We start from the raw sequence: 18533 nt of genomic DNA on the forward strand, positions 1-18533 counted from the left end.
AAACCAGGGCAGGCCTCTCTGACTTCCCAGCCTAGGAGAGCTGGTTCTCCTAGGCATCCTGCCTCTTCAGCATGCCATCAACTCAGGAGGTCCAGCCAAAGCTAGCGCCAGGCTAGTCACCTCCTGCATTAGCTCAGAGCCTGAGGCAGCTGCTACTCCGTGTCTCTCACAGCGTCTGTCTCCCGAGTCCTCAGTTGCCAATGGATGTGGCAGCCCACCCCGCAATCTGCACAGATCCCTACACTGGTGAGACAACAGAGTCCACTGTAGCTGTCTCCAATACTTGAATTGTTCCAAGGGGATTGATCCTTCTCTGAATCATGGCTTCCAAGATTCCCTGCCCGCCTTGGATCCCAAGCCTCAAAGGGGAATTCTGAGAGCTACCTGCTGCTGACTTTGGCTTAAGGGGAGGCTGTTTGATAGAAAACAAAGAGAGACAGTGGAGAGAGGCAAGCTGGGCTCAAAGGCAGGACTTATCATCAGGCCTGTCATCATCCCTGTGGTGTTGGCTACAAATTAGGGAGATGGCATCTGCCTGCTCTGGGCTGGACAAATGAGACAATAATTACACAAGTGCCTAGCACAGTCCTAGGCACCATAAAAGGTGCTCAATGAATATTAATTCTCTTCTCCTCTGTGTCTCTGCCAGACCTAACATGGCACTGGAGATGCCACAGACAGTTCAGCTGCTACTGATTCACTTTTTTCTTGACTGAATTTTTTTTCTTCCCCCAGCATTTTATATAGGTTGAGCATCCCTAATCTGAAAGTCCGAGATCTGAAACACTCCAAAATCCAAGACTTTTTGAGCCCCAACATGACGCTAAAGGAAATGCTCACTGGAGTATTCTGGATTTTGGATTACGGGCACATAACCAGGAAGTATCATGCAAATATTCTAAAATCGGAAACAAACTGAAAGCTGAAACTATTCCGGTCCCAGGCAGAAGACGGAGGGTCCAGAGAGCTTGGAATACTGGCAAGACCACAGGTTCTACAGTCCAGATGACCTTATTTGCAGTTGAGGAACCAAGCAACAGTTTTCTCATTGCTAAACTGAGTGGTGACAATGCCTACTTCACTGAGCAACTGTGAGGCACAGCTGGGATGAGGTACCTCAGAATGATTTGCTGACTATAAAATCCTAGGCAAATGATGGTTATTAATAAACTGGGCCATTCCTTAGAAGCTGTAATATGCAAAAACTTGTTAAGAATAAGAACCGTTGGCCGGGTGCGGTGGCTCACGTCTGTAATCCCAGCACTTTCGGAGGCTGAGGCGGGCGGATCACAAGGTCAGGAGATTGAGACCATCCTGGCTAACACAGTGAAACCCCGTCTCTACTAAAAATACAAAAAAATTAGCCAGGCATGGTGGCGGGCACCTGTAGTCCCAGCTACTCAGGAGGCTGAGGCAGGAAAATGGCGTGAATCGGGGAGGTGGAGCCTGCAGTAAGCCGAGATCGCACCACTGCACTCCAGCCTGAATGACAGAGAGAGACTCCGCCTCAAAAACAACAACAACAACAAAAACTGTTACTGTGTGCCAGGCACTGTGTGTGTTCTGCAAATGACAAATGTCATCCACTTTCCTTCTCACAAAACCCCTCTAGGAATGAGGGCACAGCCCCGGAGGTGAAATCAGACTCAGAGAGCTTCAGCGCTTGCCAGAGTCACATGACTTCAGCATTCAAGCCTAGCTCTGTCGGCCTCCCAAATCTGTACTGAAACTCTCACTAGTCACACAAGATTCAGCCTAGAAGGGGCCTCCTGTCCCCCAAAGCAGTTTCTTTTTGCTGCTTGTGTCTTCTTTCCAGTGACAGTGAGCAGACATATTCTAGCTCCTTGCCAGCTGCGCTGATGGGGGGTTTGCGCCAACCACAGTTTGATGGGGATACGGGACGGATCCATTGTCACGTGTGGCTGGGAGTGTGGACTCATGATGCTCATAGGAGAAGGCATCTAAGTCCTCCCAGCCTCTCATCTAGCCCTCTAATTCCCATCCACAGCGGGTAAGGGAAGGGAAGGAAAACTGTGCCACAGAATGGCCAACATCCACCCAGAGAGCAGCTACCCAGTGGATGCTGGGTGCATCTCCCCAGGTGAACAGACACAGTTCACCTGGTCACCTGCAGGCCCCGGCCTCTTTGCCTTCACAAGATGGATTTGGACACGTGTGTTGCAGAGGGAGAGAGGACTAGGACACTGGGTTGTGGGGTACTCTTTGGTTGGCCACAGAGTGGTGGCCACACTGAATGGTAGATGGAGAAACTTTTCCCTTGGTAAACAGCCCCCACTAAAAGGTCCTGGACGGTTTCCCACTTTCAAAGCACCTGCTAAAGTTCGCATGCCTCAGCATGGCTGAAGTCTGACCTACCAAGGAAAACGACTCCACTGATGCTTAACACGGGACCCAGACCCAATATTTTTCCATGGACGGATCTCTCTCGCCCTCCCACCCCATTCCCAGGTGGTGGTGGGTTTATCACATTTTGTCCTGCTTCTCTAGCCTTACTTGGCTTTTTTTTTTTTTTTTTTTTTTAAGAGTCAGGGTCTTGCTCTGTCACCCAGGCTGGAGTGCAGTGGTGCAATCATAGGTCACTGTAGCCTCAACCTCCTGGGCTCAAGTGATCCTCCCATCTTAGCCTCCTGAGTAGCTAGGACTACAGGCATGCATCACCACGCCCCTTACTTGGCACTTTACATGGGAACGTGGATCTCCAAGGAAGGCCTGGCAGGGCAGTGGTACCTGTATCCATATGAGCTGGCTCCATACTCCCTGGACATAGCCTCCACCGATGGGAAGGTACAAATGCATTTCCAGACCAAGATCTGGCAGGAATGAGACCTTTGCCCCTGGACTTCTGCTTCCTTTGTGAGGAACAGGCGTATGGAGGCAGGCTTTCAACCCATTGCTCACCCTGTGAGACTTGCTCAAATGATGCACACACAGCACACACACCACACAGTGGCCCCCTTGCTACCTATGGCTCTGATCTGCAAGTCACCAAACTTACTCACAAAAAAGCGAGAGAAGCCCAGAAAATGCAAGCTCAAGTTCATGCCACACAGACAGGGAAGCTGAAAAACCCAATTCCCAGTTTTCTTTTGCCAGGCAGGAGGGTCCAGACTCTGGAAGTTTAGTCAGGCTGAGGGCGAATGGCTCAGGCAGTGTTAGGTAGGGAGGGCAGAACCACTGGCTACTCACGGGCCTCGAGCGCTGTATCTTGGGAGGCGGTCGGGTGGGACGCAGTCTCTGCAGCTGCATTAAAGTGGAAACTTAAAACATCAGGACACACTGAGAAGGCTCAATGCATTTCCACACACGGCCTGGAGGAAGGCACCCAGTCACCCAAGCCAGAGCCAGAGGGCCATCCTCGATGTCTCCCGCCTCGCCCCCACTGTCCACCTTTTGAGGCCGTCTCCTCTGCTCATTCTTTCCTTCTAGGCTTGTCTGCAGCCTGGGTTACTGCAATCATCTCTCAACAGGGCCCCCAGCTCCGCCCTCCACCATGCTCCACACAGGCTGGGGGCCCTTCCCAGGTTTAATAGGGCAAGGCCACCCCCTCTCCAGACCTCTAATGCCCCCTCCTGTCCTTGGGCGCCTGCTCAAGGCTAGAGGCTGGCACTGCATGTCCCCCAAGACTGGGACTCCACTGTGCCCCACACAGACCTTTCTCAACCTTCATCCATGCCCGCCCTGGGCAGACCCTTTAAGTGGCAATGGGCTCTCATGCTTTGTTTGCCGCCCGCCCTCGGGGTGGAATGAGCTGCTCCAGCTGGACTGGTCTGGCAAACGTGTGCCTGTCCTTCAAGAGCTCGTCGGGTCGGATGCTGCCTTGTGCCTCCTGATATGTGGGACTCAGCGTGGGGTCCCTCACCCCTGCTCCCACGGGACCTTTTACAGGTCCGTCTCCAAGGGGGTTCATCCCTGTGCCTGCAGGCTCTGCGCAACTTGGGGAAAAAAATCTGCTCAACAAGCATCTGATGAACAAATAAAATTTGTACAAAATGATTGGCTTTTGAAATCAGGATTTGAATCAAAACCAGTAGAGCAGACTTCTCAGCTCTCCCCTCAAACCCTTTATCTTGAAAGCCCAGCAGTGTCCTTTCAACAGCCTGCCTGTCTTGATGCTCTCGCAGGCGTGGGAGACGGGGAGGCCGAGTAAGGAAAGTAAAAATTCACGCGAGACCCAGGCCTCGGACCCACAGCAATCCCCGGGAGGCTTCCGGTTGTTTCCTGCCCATTCCGTCACTCAGGTCACAAAGATACATCTAACTGGACAAAATCCAGACTTGTCCCAGCCAAAAGGTGAGCCAATGTCCCATGCGGCTGATCCACGTTAAGATGTGCTCTAAATCCCAGCACTTTGAGAGGCCGAGGTGGGTGGACCACCTGAGGTCAGGAGTTCGAGACCAGCCTGGCCAACATGGTGAAACCCCATCTCTACAAAAATACAAAAATTAGCCGGGCATGATGGCACATGCCTGTAATCCCAGCTACTCAGGAGGCTGGGGCAGAAGGATCACTTGAGCCCGGAAGGCAGAGGTTGCAGTGAGCTGAGATCGTGCCATTGCACTCCAGCCTGGGCAACAGAGCGAGACTCTGTCTCAAAACAAAACAAAAAAAGATGTGCTGTAAGTGCAAAACACTGGACTTCAGAGACTCGGCACGAGGAAAGAATGTCAGACGCCTCAGTATAACTTTTAGATTGATTACATGTTGAAATGATAATATTTTGGATATATTGGGGTCATTATATTAAAATCAATTTCACCTGTTTATGTTTCACGTTCAGAATTCCACATGTAACTCCCGTATGATGCTCCCGTTATGTTTTCCTTGGACAGTGCTGATATAGGGCTCTACTGAGTGAGAGTGACGCTTCCAATCTCAAATCTGCCTTAGAACTTGTTTTCTGAACCTGCCCCACTACTCCTGAAGGGCAAGGCCTGTGTCCCAGTTGTCCCTGGGTCCCTGATGTCCTGCACAGAACCTGTCAGGGCAGCATGAGGGGAAAGCAGGCCCAGGGACTTGGTGGAGGGTTCCCTGGCGGCACATGCGGAACACGATGGGATAGAATGACACCACGGCTTCCCAGATCCTACACCATTAGCTGGGCGTGAGGGCTGACCCATGCTTGGTGACCCTTCCTTAGCTGGCAGCTACCCGGGAGGTGGGGGTGCTGCCTAGGGATGGGCAAGGCCACCATGTTTTTTCCCCATCATGGCTTACAGGGAAGTGTGTGGGGTAAAGGGGAACAGCCCCCCCACCCCTCAATTCACACCATTCATCAAGAGGAAGAGATGATCAGGGAGTGGGGAGCCCACACCCTCCACCGGTGCACAGGCTGCTACCCTCTGTCTAGACACTCCGCTCTCCTACACCACTCCACCCAGTACTGCTCTTATGCTTGGCCTTTCTACTTCGGGGGAACCATCTTTTCCAGCCCCACTGTCCTCACTGCTTGTCACCTCTGGCTTGGGCTATTTCCATTCCTGCTGGGTGGCAGCGTGGCACAGCGCTCAGGCTAGGGGTCAGACAGTTTTGGAGAGAACCCCAGTTCTCCCATTTACTCCCTGGGTTACTCCAGGCCCACGATTTGACCATTCCAAGCCTTACTGTCCTCATCTGTGAAGTGTAGGTAACAGCACTGCCTGCCCGAGTGTGCTGTTAGGAAGATTCAACGAGATGATGGAAGTCAGGTTCTTTGCACAGTGCCGCCAACAGACATTAGCAACCATTGCCATCAGCAGGTTTCCCTGCCTCCAGCCTCTCCCCCTCCCAGTCCATAGCCTACATTTGTTTCCAGAGAGGACTTAAAAAAAATGCCCGCCCAATCTTGGCACTTGGCAGCTGAAATCCTCTCAGTGGAAGGCCGGCATCTCACAGGGTGTCTTCTGAGAAACACCATCCTGGAAGATGCATTTTATGAAGGGAAAAAAGGAGGTTCCCCAGCCAGGCAAATCTGAGAAATGCTGTCTTCTGTCTTGCTCCTTTTGGGGATTCACAGGCCTGTTAGCATAGCAAAGACTGGCAAGTCTTACAAGAAAAAAACCCACCCAAACCAGGCAAAAACCTATTAACTCTTTTTTAAAAAGTCCTATTTCCCAAGTTTATTTGAACATAGACTTGCTTTCCCTATAACACCCATGAATATCCCCTGGAAAATGCTGTCTGAAGTGTTCAAAGCCCTCCAGATTCAGGGCCCCGCCATCCACCTCTGCAATCTCATCTCTGGTGAAACCCCGCCTCACATCCACAGCACACCAGCTGTCGTTATCAGCTCACTCACTTCTCTATTTACCATAGGGTCTAGTAGAGTACTTGATACCTAATAGGTGTTCAGCAAATCATTTTTGGCTTAAACTTCCTGGCACATGTAAAAACACGCCAAATATCAATTCTCCAGATTCTTCAATTAACTCATTTTCTTTTGCTTGTCATCGGGAAGTGCTGGCTGTTTTGCAACTGAATTGATAAATGGTGGGAAGAAAGCAGCTTCTTGACCACACCCATTCTAAAAGTTGGCAGAGTGAGCCAGGGGGGTGTAAGGATGCCAAGAAAGAGTAATGTGGTACAGATGTCCTGGCGCGCCCAGTCAGATAAAACCCAACAACGGCAACCAAGAACAGGAAGCCATGCTGCCCCTTCTGACACTCGGGGAGTTTTCCCTGCGGGTTGTCGGCACGAAGGAAATGCATAGGGATGGGGGCTGCACTCATGGATCCTGGGCTTGTTCTGATGCTGGAGCATATGATGGGGACACCTCCTGTGGGGTGGGTGTCAGGAAGAGAAAGGTGAACTCACAGGGGGTGTGCATTGAAGACCCCCAACCCTGGGGCTGGGGGGAGGGAGAAGGGGAGGGCTGCACTAATTATCAGGATGCACTGCCAGGAGTGTGTAGGCCCTGGGGACCAGAGCTGAGGCTGGGGACAGGTGAGCAGCTGGATTGTCACCAGTGGATTAGACAGTAATTCCGTGGGAAGCAGTCTCAGATTTCGGACACTAGAACATCTGATTGTGTGCAGGGCCCTCCTGCTCCTACTGCAGGCGCTCCAGGCCTAGCTGGTTTGCTGAGTGACTTTGGCAAGCAAGTGACTTCCCTGGGCCTCTGTGTCCTCATCTGTGAGGCCAGTCACAAGGGCCCTGCTGCAGGGATGGGGGCATCTGATGGAACTTCACGCAGGGCCGGGGGCACAGTGGACACGCTGCTGGGGAGGCCTCTGCTTCCTAGACAGGGCGTGGCGGGGCCATCGGCCATGGTGGTTGCAGTTTCCCAAATAAGCTGGGGTGTCCCCAGCTGGGGACACAGATGGGGGAAGAGTACTCTGGAGACCATTAAACGCTGTAGGAGGTGAGTAGTAGTGATTTGGGTGGGAAGAGGGGGTAAGGAGATGAGCTAGGAAAGGATCAACTCAGAAAAGCATGCTCTCTTCCGGAGAGTGGCCCCGGTGCTCTGGAAGCTGAAGCCAGCACTAGCTGAATGTAGGGACTACAACAGTGTGGTGTGAGGCCCGAGAAGACGGCAGAGCTGGCCAGGACTCAGTGACAGTTATTCTGAACCTGGAGTGGTTCCTCTCCCATCTGACTCAGCTCTGGTTCTCTGCATCCCCAGCCCATCGCCCAGGGCTGGGCCCCTGAGCCTGCTCCTCTTTCACCCTGGTGCTCCTGGCCTTGCTAAGTGTCCTAGTGGCTATGGAAAAGGGAACAGATTGGAGGGAGGTAAAGCGACCTGCTCAACACCCCCAGCTGGTAATGGGCAGAGCTGGGAGCGTTGGTTGTCATCGGGAAGGCCTCTTGACCGCTGACTGCTTGAGCGCTCTTTCCACTGCTGAAGGAAAGGAAGGTAAAACCGGAAGAGCTTTAAAGTAGACGCAGCAGAGAATCGAAGTGGTCTGGGCATCTGTGCATTGAGGTCACGTTATATGTGATCCTCTGTCCACTGGCCGGGTTGAAATGTGGCTACACAGACTGCTGTTTCTTAAGTCAGTTCAAAAAGACTGGGCCTTTGGCGATCTTTTGCTAAGGAGAGTTCAATTTGACAGTTCCTCAGGCACTTCCCAAGCTGGGCCAGGGCAGGAGGGGTGAGAGGGCTGGCGAAGTGGGGAGAAGGCTGGAGGTTTCTTCGATGGTCAACGCAAAGTGCCTGCTTTCCTAAAAAACACGTCTGGCGGGGAAGCAAATGGACTGTCACAGAGTAGAAGGATTCCTCCTGTGTGTGTTTATGGAGCAACTAACTATTTGGGGGCCAGGACCAGGAGGATTCAGAGAATAAGACACAGTCCTTGTCCTTAACGACTGCAGAGTCTGGTGGGATTTGACCTACATCATGGGAAAATAACTTCCTTAAAGTGAAAGAAATATTGGTGGGCTAAACCCCAAGAAATAAACTTCGGGTTAGAAACACATGGGTTCACGAGTTGGTTCTGTCATTTTCTAGTTGACTTCAATATTGGCTCTGCCACTTAGGCGAGTTATTTAATCTCTCTTAAGTCTCAGTGAACTCTTCTGTAAAATGGCAAAACTCCCAGGTTATAAGCACCGGTGTGAGGATGAGAGTACAGTTACAGCCACATGAGGTTCTGGTTTGATATCCCAAAGATGAAATGGGACCACTCCATCTTCCGTCTCCCCATGGTACCCACAGGTCTTTCCAGAAAAGTCCTATGGATGTGAGGACCCTGGTTTTCCAAAGCTGTGTGCTGTCAGCAAGGTTCTGTTGAAGGAGACTGGATTTTAATAATAATCTCTTCTATTTATATGATGTGTTTTCCTTTCAAAGCATTTTAACTTCTCTTCTTTCTTTTGAACCTCACAGTCCCTGGTGAGGCAAGTTAGAGAAGGATTATTTCCCTGTTACAGAGACAGGAAACAGGAGGCCCAGAGAGGTTAAGGGACTAGTATGAGGTCACACAGCTAGTAGCGAAAACTAAAACAAGCAGGTATTCTTGGCCCATTGTGCTATCCTTGTCAACTAAAATTTCCAAAGTCACCTGGAATCCTTTCTGACATGGTTCTTCTAATCCTTGTCCCTTCTGAAGTTAGAATCTGTTGTTAGAGATCTGTGCCTCAGAGAAAAGGCTGATGAGAGAGTAACTGACACCTTCTCCTTCTTTCCTTATTTGAGCATCTTTTTGTGGTGCTTTCCAAAGGAAGCACGTGATTCATTTATCCATTCATTCAACAAACAGTGCGTGGCATCCCAGGCACAGGGGCATGTGTCTCAACAAGACTCTGGTAGAGGGCACTGTCATGCAGGGGGTACAGAGGAAGGTCTCTGCCATGGATTGGGGAGGGGAGGTGGTAGGGAGTACAGGGACAGGGGACAGGGGAACCACAGTGGTCCAATCAGACAAGAGTGAGGCTGAATATGAGGACAGGGCAGGCCAGGACCTGGGAGGGACTGGGGGAGGTCAGATAAGAAGAGGGCCTTGAATGTCAGGCTGAGAATTGCGGATTTTCTTCTGAGCTCAGTGGGAGGGATATAATCAGAGACACAATAAGAGAAACCTTGACGTCCTTGGTATAGAAAATGCATTGGAGGAGGATGGGTGTGCTTCTAAGAACGGACACTCCCCTCCAATCACAGGAGCCTGCCCAGGCCTCCATATTGTCAACCTACCGGCCCTGGCCACACCACTGCTGGGAGATGTCAACACAAGAGAGGGTAAGACCGAAGGCGTGATTGACAAAGAAGTCCCTGAGAAGAGGGGACCTCTTTGGCCTTTGTTGGTCTCTGCCTGGCCCTCGGCATCTCTATCTGTCAGCTGTGCGGGCCAGGTGCGTATGCTCATTGGATATGAAACCGGCATTTATGAGGACAGCATCTGATTTGCAGTTAATTTGTTGATGCAGCAAAACACACTGTTTCCAAAAGGTCAGGAGGGGAAGGTGTGTTGGAACAGCAACTTAATTACCTGGGTGGCATGGATGAGTGGGCACCCCACACAGGGCTGCAGGGTGGAAAATGCTTGACTGCCAGGTGGTGACTTGGGGGCAGAGAGCGCAGCGTGTAGGGGAGGAGAGGTGGTGTCCCTGCTGCCTGGGGGCCAGCCTGCCTGTGCTGTGGGCAGAGCCAAGGCACTTTCTGCTGCCGGTGCTTCCAGGGCCTGAGCAGCCGCTGCACAATCACCAGTGCAAGGCTCCTCTGCAGGGAATGAGGGCTGCTACCCATTTCACAGATGAGGGCAAGCAAGGACTTGCCCAGGGTTGCCCAGAGCAGGTGGATGACAGGCCCTGAGAAAAGAGCCAGTGAGCTCATCCTGAGTTAATTATGGGCTGGGGCAGGGGTGCTATGATGTTTGTGCATGGGGCAGAGGGCAGGCAGCTGTTTAGAGATGGACTCATGGATTCACTCAGTCCCCAATGAAGGGGACATCTGGGACCATCCCTTCAACATCCTTGTGCCATCAGAATGAGCATCTCCACTTCACTGCTGGGACAGCAGGGCCACATAGAAGGTGAAATGTCAAAGTTGGCAGGAGACAGGCCAGACCCCAACCGGGAAGTGGTATAGGTGAGAAGATGGAAGAGCACAGATGCTGGAGGCCGCAGGGACCAACCAGGTTCACTAAAGGCTGAAGACTTTTGTGCATGCAAAGATTGGGGTGGCTGGGGAGGGGAGGCCAAGAAGGTGGGGTGTGCCTGATGGCAGCTGGTACATGACAGAGCTAGCCTCTGAAGCTGGCCCCAAAGGGGGTCTCAGATCCTCTGTGTGCAATGTATACTCTGAATTGTCCCTTCCCTGCCAGGCACCTACCTGCCTCAAATGGAGGAGGCCTGGCCCCAGAGGGGGAAGCTGGATAGGCCCTGCCATTTCTCAGTTTGTCCCAGGCACATGCCCCAGTCAAATACACGGCCAGGAATGGAGAGGGGGAAGAGAGCAAATTCACAATTAAACTCTGTCGCTGTTTAATGAGGAGAGTGTTCACTTGGTTAATTTTTCCTGGCTAGTAGCCACATCAATGCTCTGGCCTGTGCATGAAACAGACCCAGTTGGGAAGGGAAGACAAAGCTTTCTGTAGCTTTACAAAGGGCCTCTGCGCCGAGAGCAAGGCTCCTCTACACTTTGGGACTGGAAATCTGCTATTATGCAAGGCATGGAAATAAAAGAGGGCTGCTTTTGATATGCCTCCAAAAAGGAGCGTATTGAAGCGGTATTTTTGTGGAGTGTCTCCTTTGAGATGCCCAAGAAGCTCTCTTGCAGGCACAGCTCTCACCTAGCCCCCAGTGCCCATCGCTGTCTCCGATCCTGTCTGTCCGCCCTGGACGAGGGCTGTGCTGCTTGTGGGGTAGGATCAAATACTTGCCTCCACTTCAGAGCTTCAGCCAGGGCAGCTGGAGAAGACCAGGCAGGCCCTGGTGTCATGTAGCGTACAGCATGCTCCTTGCCTGAGCCACTCAGTGGGGCATCCAGAGGAAATGTGGGGATCCTGAGGCCTGAAGCATTTGCAGAGGTAACAAGCTGTCATACTAGAGGTATGTTCCTTGCAAGATGCTGTACAGGAAGGACTTCCATGTCACGCTGAGGAAGAGGTTTCCACGTGGTGAGAGTCCACTCACACAGGGCAACAAGGACATGTTTCTTCAGGGAAAGGAAGGGAGGCTGGGAGGGGCCGGGTATTACTCAGCATATCCCAGTGGTCCTGGCGACTCTGAGACAGAGGCTCTATTATGATTGGCGCTCTGCAGACAGGGAAAGGGAAGCCTCTTGCCCAAAGGCACAGCACAGAGGTAGGACGCAGAGAGGCGGGGCTGGGCTTCACTCTGAATGGCAGACTCCACAGTGAGGTTTCTGGGTGCCCCACAACTTGCCCTCCAGAGGCGCCACCTGCGAGGGGGATGAGGGGGTGCTCAGGATCGAAGGGGGTCCTGGAAGAAAAGCCGCAGCACCTGCCACGGGGCCTCGCGGAGATGATCTCTGGACAGTGCATGCTCAGGATTCAGGGGCTCGCCAGTCCTGTCAACGACTCTCTCCGGCTGGGTCCGGGCACTCTCTTTGCTGGGAGTGAGTGCTGAGCTGAAAGACGTCTCAGACTGGTCCTGAAGAGCAGTGCATTCTTCCCCGATGTTGACAGGAGTAGTATTTTGTAGTGGTGCTGGTTAATTTGTAGTGGCATTTGTGGTTTGAAGCCTTGTCAAGATCCCTGATTACTTCCCGTGCAAGGAGCTCGGCTGACGGGGAAGTTCACATGCTGAACAAAAGCAGTGAGGCAGCTGTGAGGGAAGGCTGCGTGGGGGCCGGGTGACCCTAGCCGCTTGGGGGACAGAGGCGGGGGAGGGAGGAGAGCCAGCAGTGGGGCAGGGGGAGGGGAGCCCTTTGTTTTTAGTCGGGTGCAGGTGCACAGTCTGAATAGGTGGCATCCCATTGGCGGCCGGAGGTCGGGCACCAGATGCGGCTGGTGCCTGGGCAGGGGCAGGGACCTCGCTGACGTATGCCATTCTTTGCCCAGACAGAAGCAGGAGGCAGGCGCCTTGCTGCTGGGATGCATCTAGGATGCCGTTGAGGGTGCCTGGGTGACATTCCCAGGAGGAGGGGGACACGAGGTGAGGTTAGAGGGGCTTCCAGATGTTGGGGGAAATGATCTCCTCTCTGGGGCTACTATTTTCCGACACTTGCTACGTACCAGGCCCCGTGCTAGGAGATCTACATGAGAGGTCTCTATTCATCTCAGCAACCCTCCAAGAATGTGAAAGATGAAGAAACTGAGGCCATGTCACTCAGCGACTTGCCTAGGCCCGGCCTGACAGCTAACTGGTGGCAGAGCCAGGATCCAAGCCCAAGTATGCCTGACTCCAAAGAAGCCCATGCTGCTCCCAGGAGACCCGACATACCACAACAGCAGAAGATGTTAAAACGTACCTCCTCGGGTCCGCTCCTCTCTCTCCCCAGAAAGTCCTCCCTCTGACATCCTTTGAGACTTTTGTCCTGCTAAGTCTGTTCTGACCACACAGAAAGGTTTGTCTTTGCAGCCGCCTGCATTTCACCAGGCCCGTGTCCCTACTTGGTGAGAATTTGCTCAGTACATTTAAGGGCCAGGGCCAGCTCAGCAAAACCCGGCTCATTTATCATCTCTGGAATGATGTCCACCCTAACAGGATGCAAACTAGGAAATGAGAAGCTTTCTCTTCATTTTGCAGAGGTCCAGAGAGGAGTGCATAGCACCCTCTAGAAAGGGAGTCCAGGACTCCTCGGCCAGGTCACCACGAGCCTCCAACTGCTCTCCCTGCCACTGGCAGCCCAGGGCAGCTGCTCACATCCCTGTCCCCAGCAGGCCATTCAAGACCTGGCCCATCCCCTCCATAAACCCCATCACAAGCAGCCCCTTCTTTCCAGCCGGCCCCCTCACAGGCCATGGCCCTTCACAACACACATGCTGGTCCCATAAGCCCTCCCCTCACTCACCCACCTGATGGATCCCTGCATCCCTCACGACCCTGTTCCTTTCCCCCAGAAGTTCTCTCTCTCTTCCTGGCTCACAAAAGTCGGGCACTCCTACCTCTGTCCCTCCCCTAAGAAGGTGAGTCCTTGAGGGTTCACATCTGGCTCCTGGCACAAGGCATGGCATGCGGTCAAGTTAAAGTAAATGGCTGCCGAAGAGTGGGGAACTAGCATCAAATTATCAGTGAAGCCATCACCCAGCATCTGAATAATGCCAGACCCGCCAGTCATTGTCCCCATCATTTGAGTTACTCTGTCTGCAAGACTGGCATCATTCCTGGCATGCTTCTGATCAGGAAAAACCCTCTACCTACAGATTTCCTAGCCTAACGGGTTGAGCCCCAGGGCCATTCCCCCAAAGCAATAGACTTTTCGAGTGGAATGCAAACGTGGAAGCAATGGGAAGCTTATATATGAAATATCCCAAAATTTCCCTAGTGTGTCTGTTAAAGAAAGATAGTCAGGTTCACCAGACAGAAGGTTTTGTTTTTTTTTTTCCTTCCCTCAGAACAAATGGACGGAGAACCTGGTTTAAAAATTCCTGGACCTTGGAATACATTTCTATCTGTGTCAAAGTCTACCCATCCACCACCTCAGCAGAGTTTAAAATCCTAGCTAATAGGTTAACAACTGTTTTTCTTCAGCTTCAAATGAAGAATATCAGAAGGCTGGGGGAATATGCAGCTCTCCAATTTGTACGGACTGCACACAGCTCCCTGCAATGTGTGTTTGACAGGACTGACATTTTGTACCGCTGTGAGATGGGAAAACGTGTGACATTTTTATTCATGGTGGCGTACGCCCTTGTAATGATCAGCTCTGGTCGATGTGCTTACCGCAGCAGCCCCTGAGCCCTCGGAGAACAAACAGGAACCCAAGGTGCCAGCAGTTCGACTGCCTTATTAAACACCGCCAGGATCCTAACGAAGACCAACTGCTGGAAAATCTCACTGTCAAATCCTCAAGGACATTGTCAGCGCACAGCTAACTGCATATATTTTTCATTTAAAATACTGAAATCCAGCATTGTGCCATTACAACCAAGGGGAGGGGCGCCCACTCCAGCGGCCATTCTGTCAGCTGCTTCTTCCGAGCTCCAGATGCTAGAGCCGGATGCCCGGTGGGGTTCAGAGCTCAAAAAGGGGCGGCAGAGACGGGGCACTGACTTCCCGAAAGCTCAGCCCTGCCTTCAGGGTGAATGGCTGAAAGTTACATGGCTCCGGTAAGAGTCCCCTGGAAAGGCAACTCACCGGCTCCTTTTGCAACCCAAAGTGAATCTGCATAATTAGGAAATCTCTTCCTCCCCCAGCCAGCCCTCTTCCTGTAGGTGCAACCCATTACGTCCTGCAACTCGGCGCTAATCAGCCTTCTGCTTTGCGGTAGACCTTCAGACATCTGCAGGAACACATGGCTGTGGTAGGTTTCACACCTTGGCAGAAAAGCTGTGTGTCAGGGTGCCCACCTGCAATCTCACCACTTGCCTCAATGCAAAGGCCTCAAGGTCAGCGTGCAGGAGGACCCCCTCCCTTCAGCGGTCATTTCTAATGCTGGTGCACACTGATGGATGGAAGCTGATCACTTGGCAGACCCTCAAAGCTTTCCGTGGTTGTTAAGCTAGGTGCTTTGGTTATGGCTGCACACACTCATGTACGGGATATATTTATTTTGTAAATATGCATTATTTATACAGTACCTCTATTTCCATACTCCAGCCCTGATGCACCAAGATACACGCTACTATTTATTTATGGGGTCCTTGGCGTAACAGGCCTAACAAGAGGCCTGTGTGTGGTTCTTGCAAGTTTGCAACAAACTGTAAGCGGTTGGCTAAACAACTGGATGTTCTCCATCCATCGTAGGTACAGGCCTGCATTTTAAGGGGCTGCCAATAAAGTTGGTTTAGCATAATACTGTACATCATCCTTGGTGGAAATGACCTAGGGGCTGAAGAGCTGGCAACCTGGAGAGAAGGAGCCATAACATTCCATACCCTGGGCTGGGGAGAGGGGGTGGAGTAAGTTACGGGTATCCTGGTGCTTACAGCACTCTGGGAGAGTATAAAAAGGAAGGTGGTTGGTAGACAGCCCCGGGGAAAATGCAAGGACAGTGAGGGTTGGGGGAGCTGTACCGTCTTTCCTCCAAGCAGGCTATTCTGCCCCTGAGCAGAAACTTCTACTCTGGGTTGCTGAGGGAGGTGTCCATCAATCCTGCACACCCGAAAGGACATCCCTTCCTCACGGACTGCACTTCAAGCCTCACTGGGGCATGTCGGCTGGATGAAGAAGAACATAGCCTGTGTCCAGCCCTGTGCTATTCTATGATCAACTTCAACAGTTCCCACGCAGGGCATCTGGCGGCCCACCAAGTTCTGTCCTTTGGGTCTCCTAAATGTCTCTCGGATGATTTTCTCATGTTTACCCCCATAAGCAGTGTCCTGGATTAGGCTCCCACCAGCCCTGGCCTGAGCAATGTCCGTGGGATCATCAGTGGTCTCTCTGCCTCAACTACTTCCATCCCTTTCCACAGTGGCCCAGCGTATATATTCTCAGCTGCTATTTCTCTGAATACAACCCTCGTTGGCTCCTAGGCACCTATGGGATAAAATTCAAGCTCCCCCACCCCTGAGAAGGGTACAGAGAGCCCAGGTTCCAGCATCAGATAGGCCTGGATTTTAATTCTTGCTCTGCCACTTACTATGTGACCTTGGGCAAGGTGCTTAACCTCTCTGAGCATTAGCTGTCTGGGGATCATCATAACCGCATCAGTCTTAGAGGGCTGTTGAGAAGATTAAGTGAGACGAAGCTTATGAAGGGGCTTGGCTGAGACACAGGAGGTCTACGTTGTAATGAAAACCCCTCAGTCCACCCAACCCCTTTTAACTCTCTATCTCTTGGTTAGTCCTTGCCATCCCTTCCTCTGGGCACGGCCAGGTTAATAATTTCCTTAGCCTGCAGGCACTACCTGGCTCCGCCAGGGCTAGGGACTGATGGTGGATGTGCGACAAGCAGCCTCTGGCACAGCACTCCTGTGACCATGGGGCGGGGACTCCCCGCACAGCCACAGATACAGAGCTGACTCTCTCGGAGGATCTTGCTTGTGGGATATAATTTATTTTCAATATTTTATGTTTTATTTCCCCTTCCCTGCTGTGATAAACTCCCCACCTTTGGCACAGAGAATCCTAATCTGAGAAAATGTCTCCTCTGGTCTTGCTGAATCAGATTTCCTGCTCTTGTCCTGTTGGGCTCCATATCTCCCCAGCAGGGATCTGGATTCTAAGCAGCTCCGACACAGACCTTTAAAGAAATGCCGTTTGTAGGCTCTGGCCAGTCCTTTGGCAGAGAAGCCCCACTGTCACACCGCTGAAGGTGGAGCCTTGGGGGACTCAGGATCCTGTCTCTCACAACCCAGCGCTGCATGCGGGGATTCTAAAGTGCGTGCAGGCACCGCAGAACAAGAGTCACTGCCTTTTGCTGGATTTCTCCTGCTCTGCTGAACCGACTGACTACACAAGGGCACAAGGAGTGAGTGGACCTGGCCTCGCCTCTTCCCCATGTCACTGCCTTTCTTGCCCGCACTCATTCACCACTTGGTCATTCCCCAAACTCTCATGGGGCAGCTCGTCTGTGCCAGGCCCTGTGAGGGTGCCAAAGATACAGAGAAGGCCAATTCTGTCCTTTTCTGCAGGACAGGGTATAAATGCACCCCTAGCAAGCCGGCATAGGGCCAGTGCCAGCTCAGAGCAACAAGGGAACGACAGGGCTTGGAGAAGTCGGTGGAGGCGGGGGCTTGTCAAGGGAAGGCGATGCCTGAGCAGGGCCTTGAAGGGTTGGGAGGATTTTCTGTTCAGGTGGAACAGAAGAGGAAAATCATTCCTGGCAGCAGAGATGGTAGGGGCTGATTCATCCCAGGGTCCCCCAGTGCAGATGCCCATGAAGAGCTGGTGAACAAATAAATACGAGGTGCTAGGGACTAGAGAAGAAGAGACTCTGCCCAGGGCAGGGGCACTTCGCAGAGTCTTGAAGGGTGGGCAGGAACTGCCAGGAAAGGAGGATGGCAGGGAGCTCCAGTCTAGAAGGCCTAGCTGTGGTCAGGGTTTGGCAAGGGTGGTGGTGATTTCTGGCAGGGAGGGTCCTGGAGGCTGGGTATGTCCTCTTGACCATACAGGCAAACCAGTGGTCAGGGAGAGAATCCTGGAGAGGTGCCCACATTCGGGAGGCTGCAGGCCCTGCCTATCTCAACGTGTGCTGACGCTTTCTGATGCCCATTGTGCCTCACAGACCAGTCGAGGAGACAGACACAGGACCCCAGGGATACGAGGAATGTATGGGTGCAGAGGGGCTGACAGCTTGGTGGAACTAGGGTATAGCTGGTTTTGGAAGTCTGATTAAGGCATTCTAGTGGCTGAAGCTTGTGAAACAGGAATGAGCTAGAAACAGAAACCTGGAGCTCCCAGAACAAAGGTGGTGCTAGAAACCACAGGTAGAATGCCTCGTGGCTCCTAAGGGAGTAGAGGCAGAACGGAGCCAGGGAGGAGCTCCATCTAAGGGAAGGGAGGACGAAACACAGGTCCTAGGTACAAAGCCCACCTCAGACCTCCCTCTCTGGCTGGACTCTACACTGCAATCAGTCAGCCATTCTGCAGCCAGCCTAGTTTCTGTTCCTCTTTGTGTATTTTTGTTGAGCTTTTCTGGAGACCATAACTTGCACCAAAGAAATTATTTAAAAGGTGAGAAACGTCCATTGCAACTGGCTGGGGAAAGCAAGTGGGGAAGCCTGGACCAGGGGCAGACACTTAACATGAAATCAGCTGCCACCTCATCGCAGAACAGCCTGGAACAGCCACCGTGTTTAGTTTCTTTGGTTTGGAACCCTCCCCATGCATCTCAGACACAGCCTGAAGAAGATGCACACCCCCATCTTAGAAAGACAAGCTCTCTACCTAGTCCTTGAAGCAGATAAAAAGCAAGGGTGTTAACAAAACATTCAATCTATTTCACAGTGATCTCTAGCAAGCTGGCCGTGAGGAGCTGATGGGCACCTCAGGAGAATGCCAGTGGGGAGACTACCCTGAGGACCAAACTTGTTG

General features: G+C 52.2%; 1 protein-coding gene across 8 annotated transcripts in view; it reads right to left on the reverse strand.

Annotated features, from left to right (window-relative positions):
- DENND1A (DENN domain containing 1A) overlaps positions 1–18533 on the reverse strand; it is a 551140-nt gene that overhangs the window by 26728 nt on the left and 505879 nt on the right. Inside the window, exon 20 of one of the 8 annotated variants that reach the window (XM_058445772.1) lies at positions 11624–12197. The exons of the other annotated variants lie outside the window; for them this stretch is intronic. Within the exon in view, the coding sequence (XP_058301755.1) occupies positions 12141–12197 (57 nt within the window). The 3' untranslated portion in view covers positions 11624–12140. Of the gene's footprint in view, positions 1–11623; positions 12198–18533 lie in introns of those variants that run through there. 8 annotated transcript variants of the gene reach the window in all.

This window comes from Hylobates moloch, unplaced genomic scaffold, assembly GCF_009828535.3.
Source record: "Hylobates moloch isolate HMO894 unplaced genomic scaffold, HMol_V3 SCAFFOLD_10, whole genome shotgun sequence".
Classification (NCBI taxonomy): domain Eukaryota; kingdom Metazoa; phylum Chordata; class Mammalia; order Primates; family Hylobatidae; genus Hylobates; species Hylobates moloch.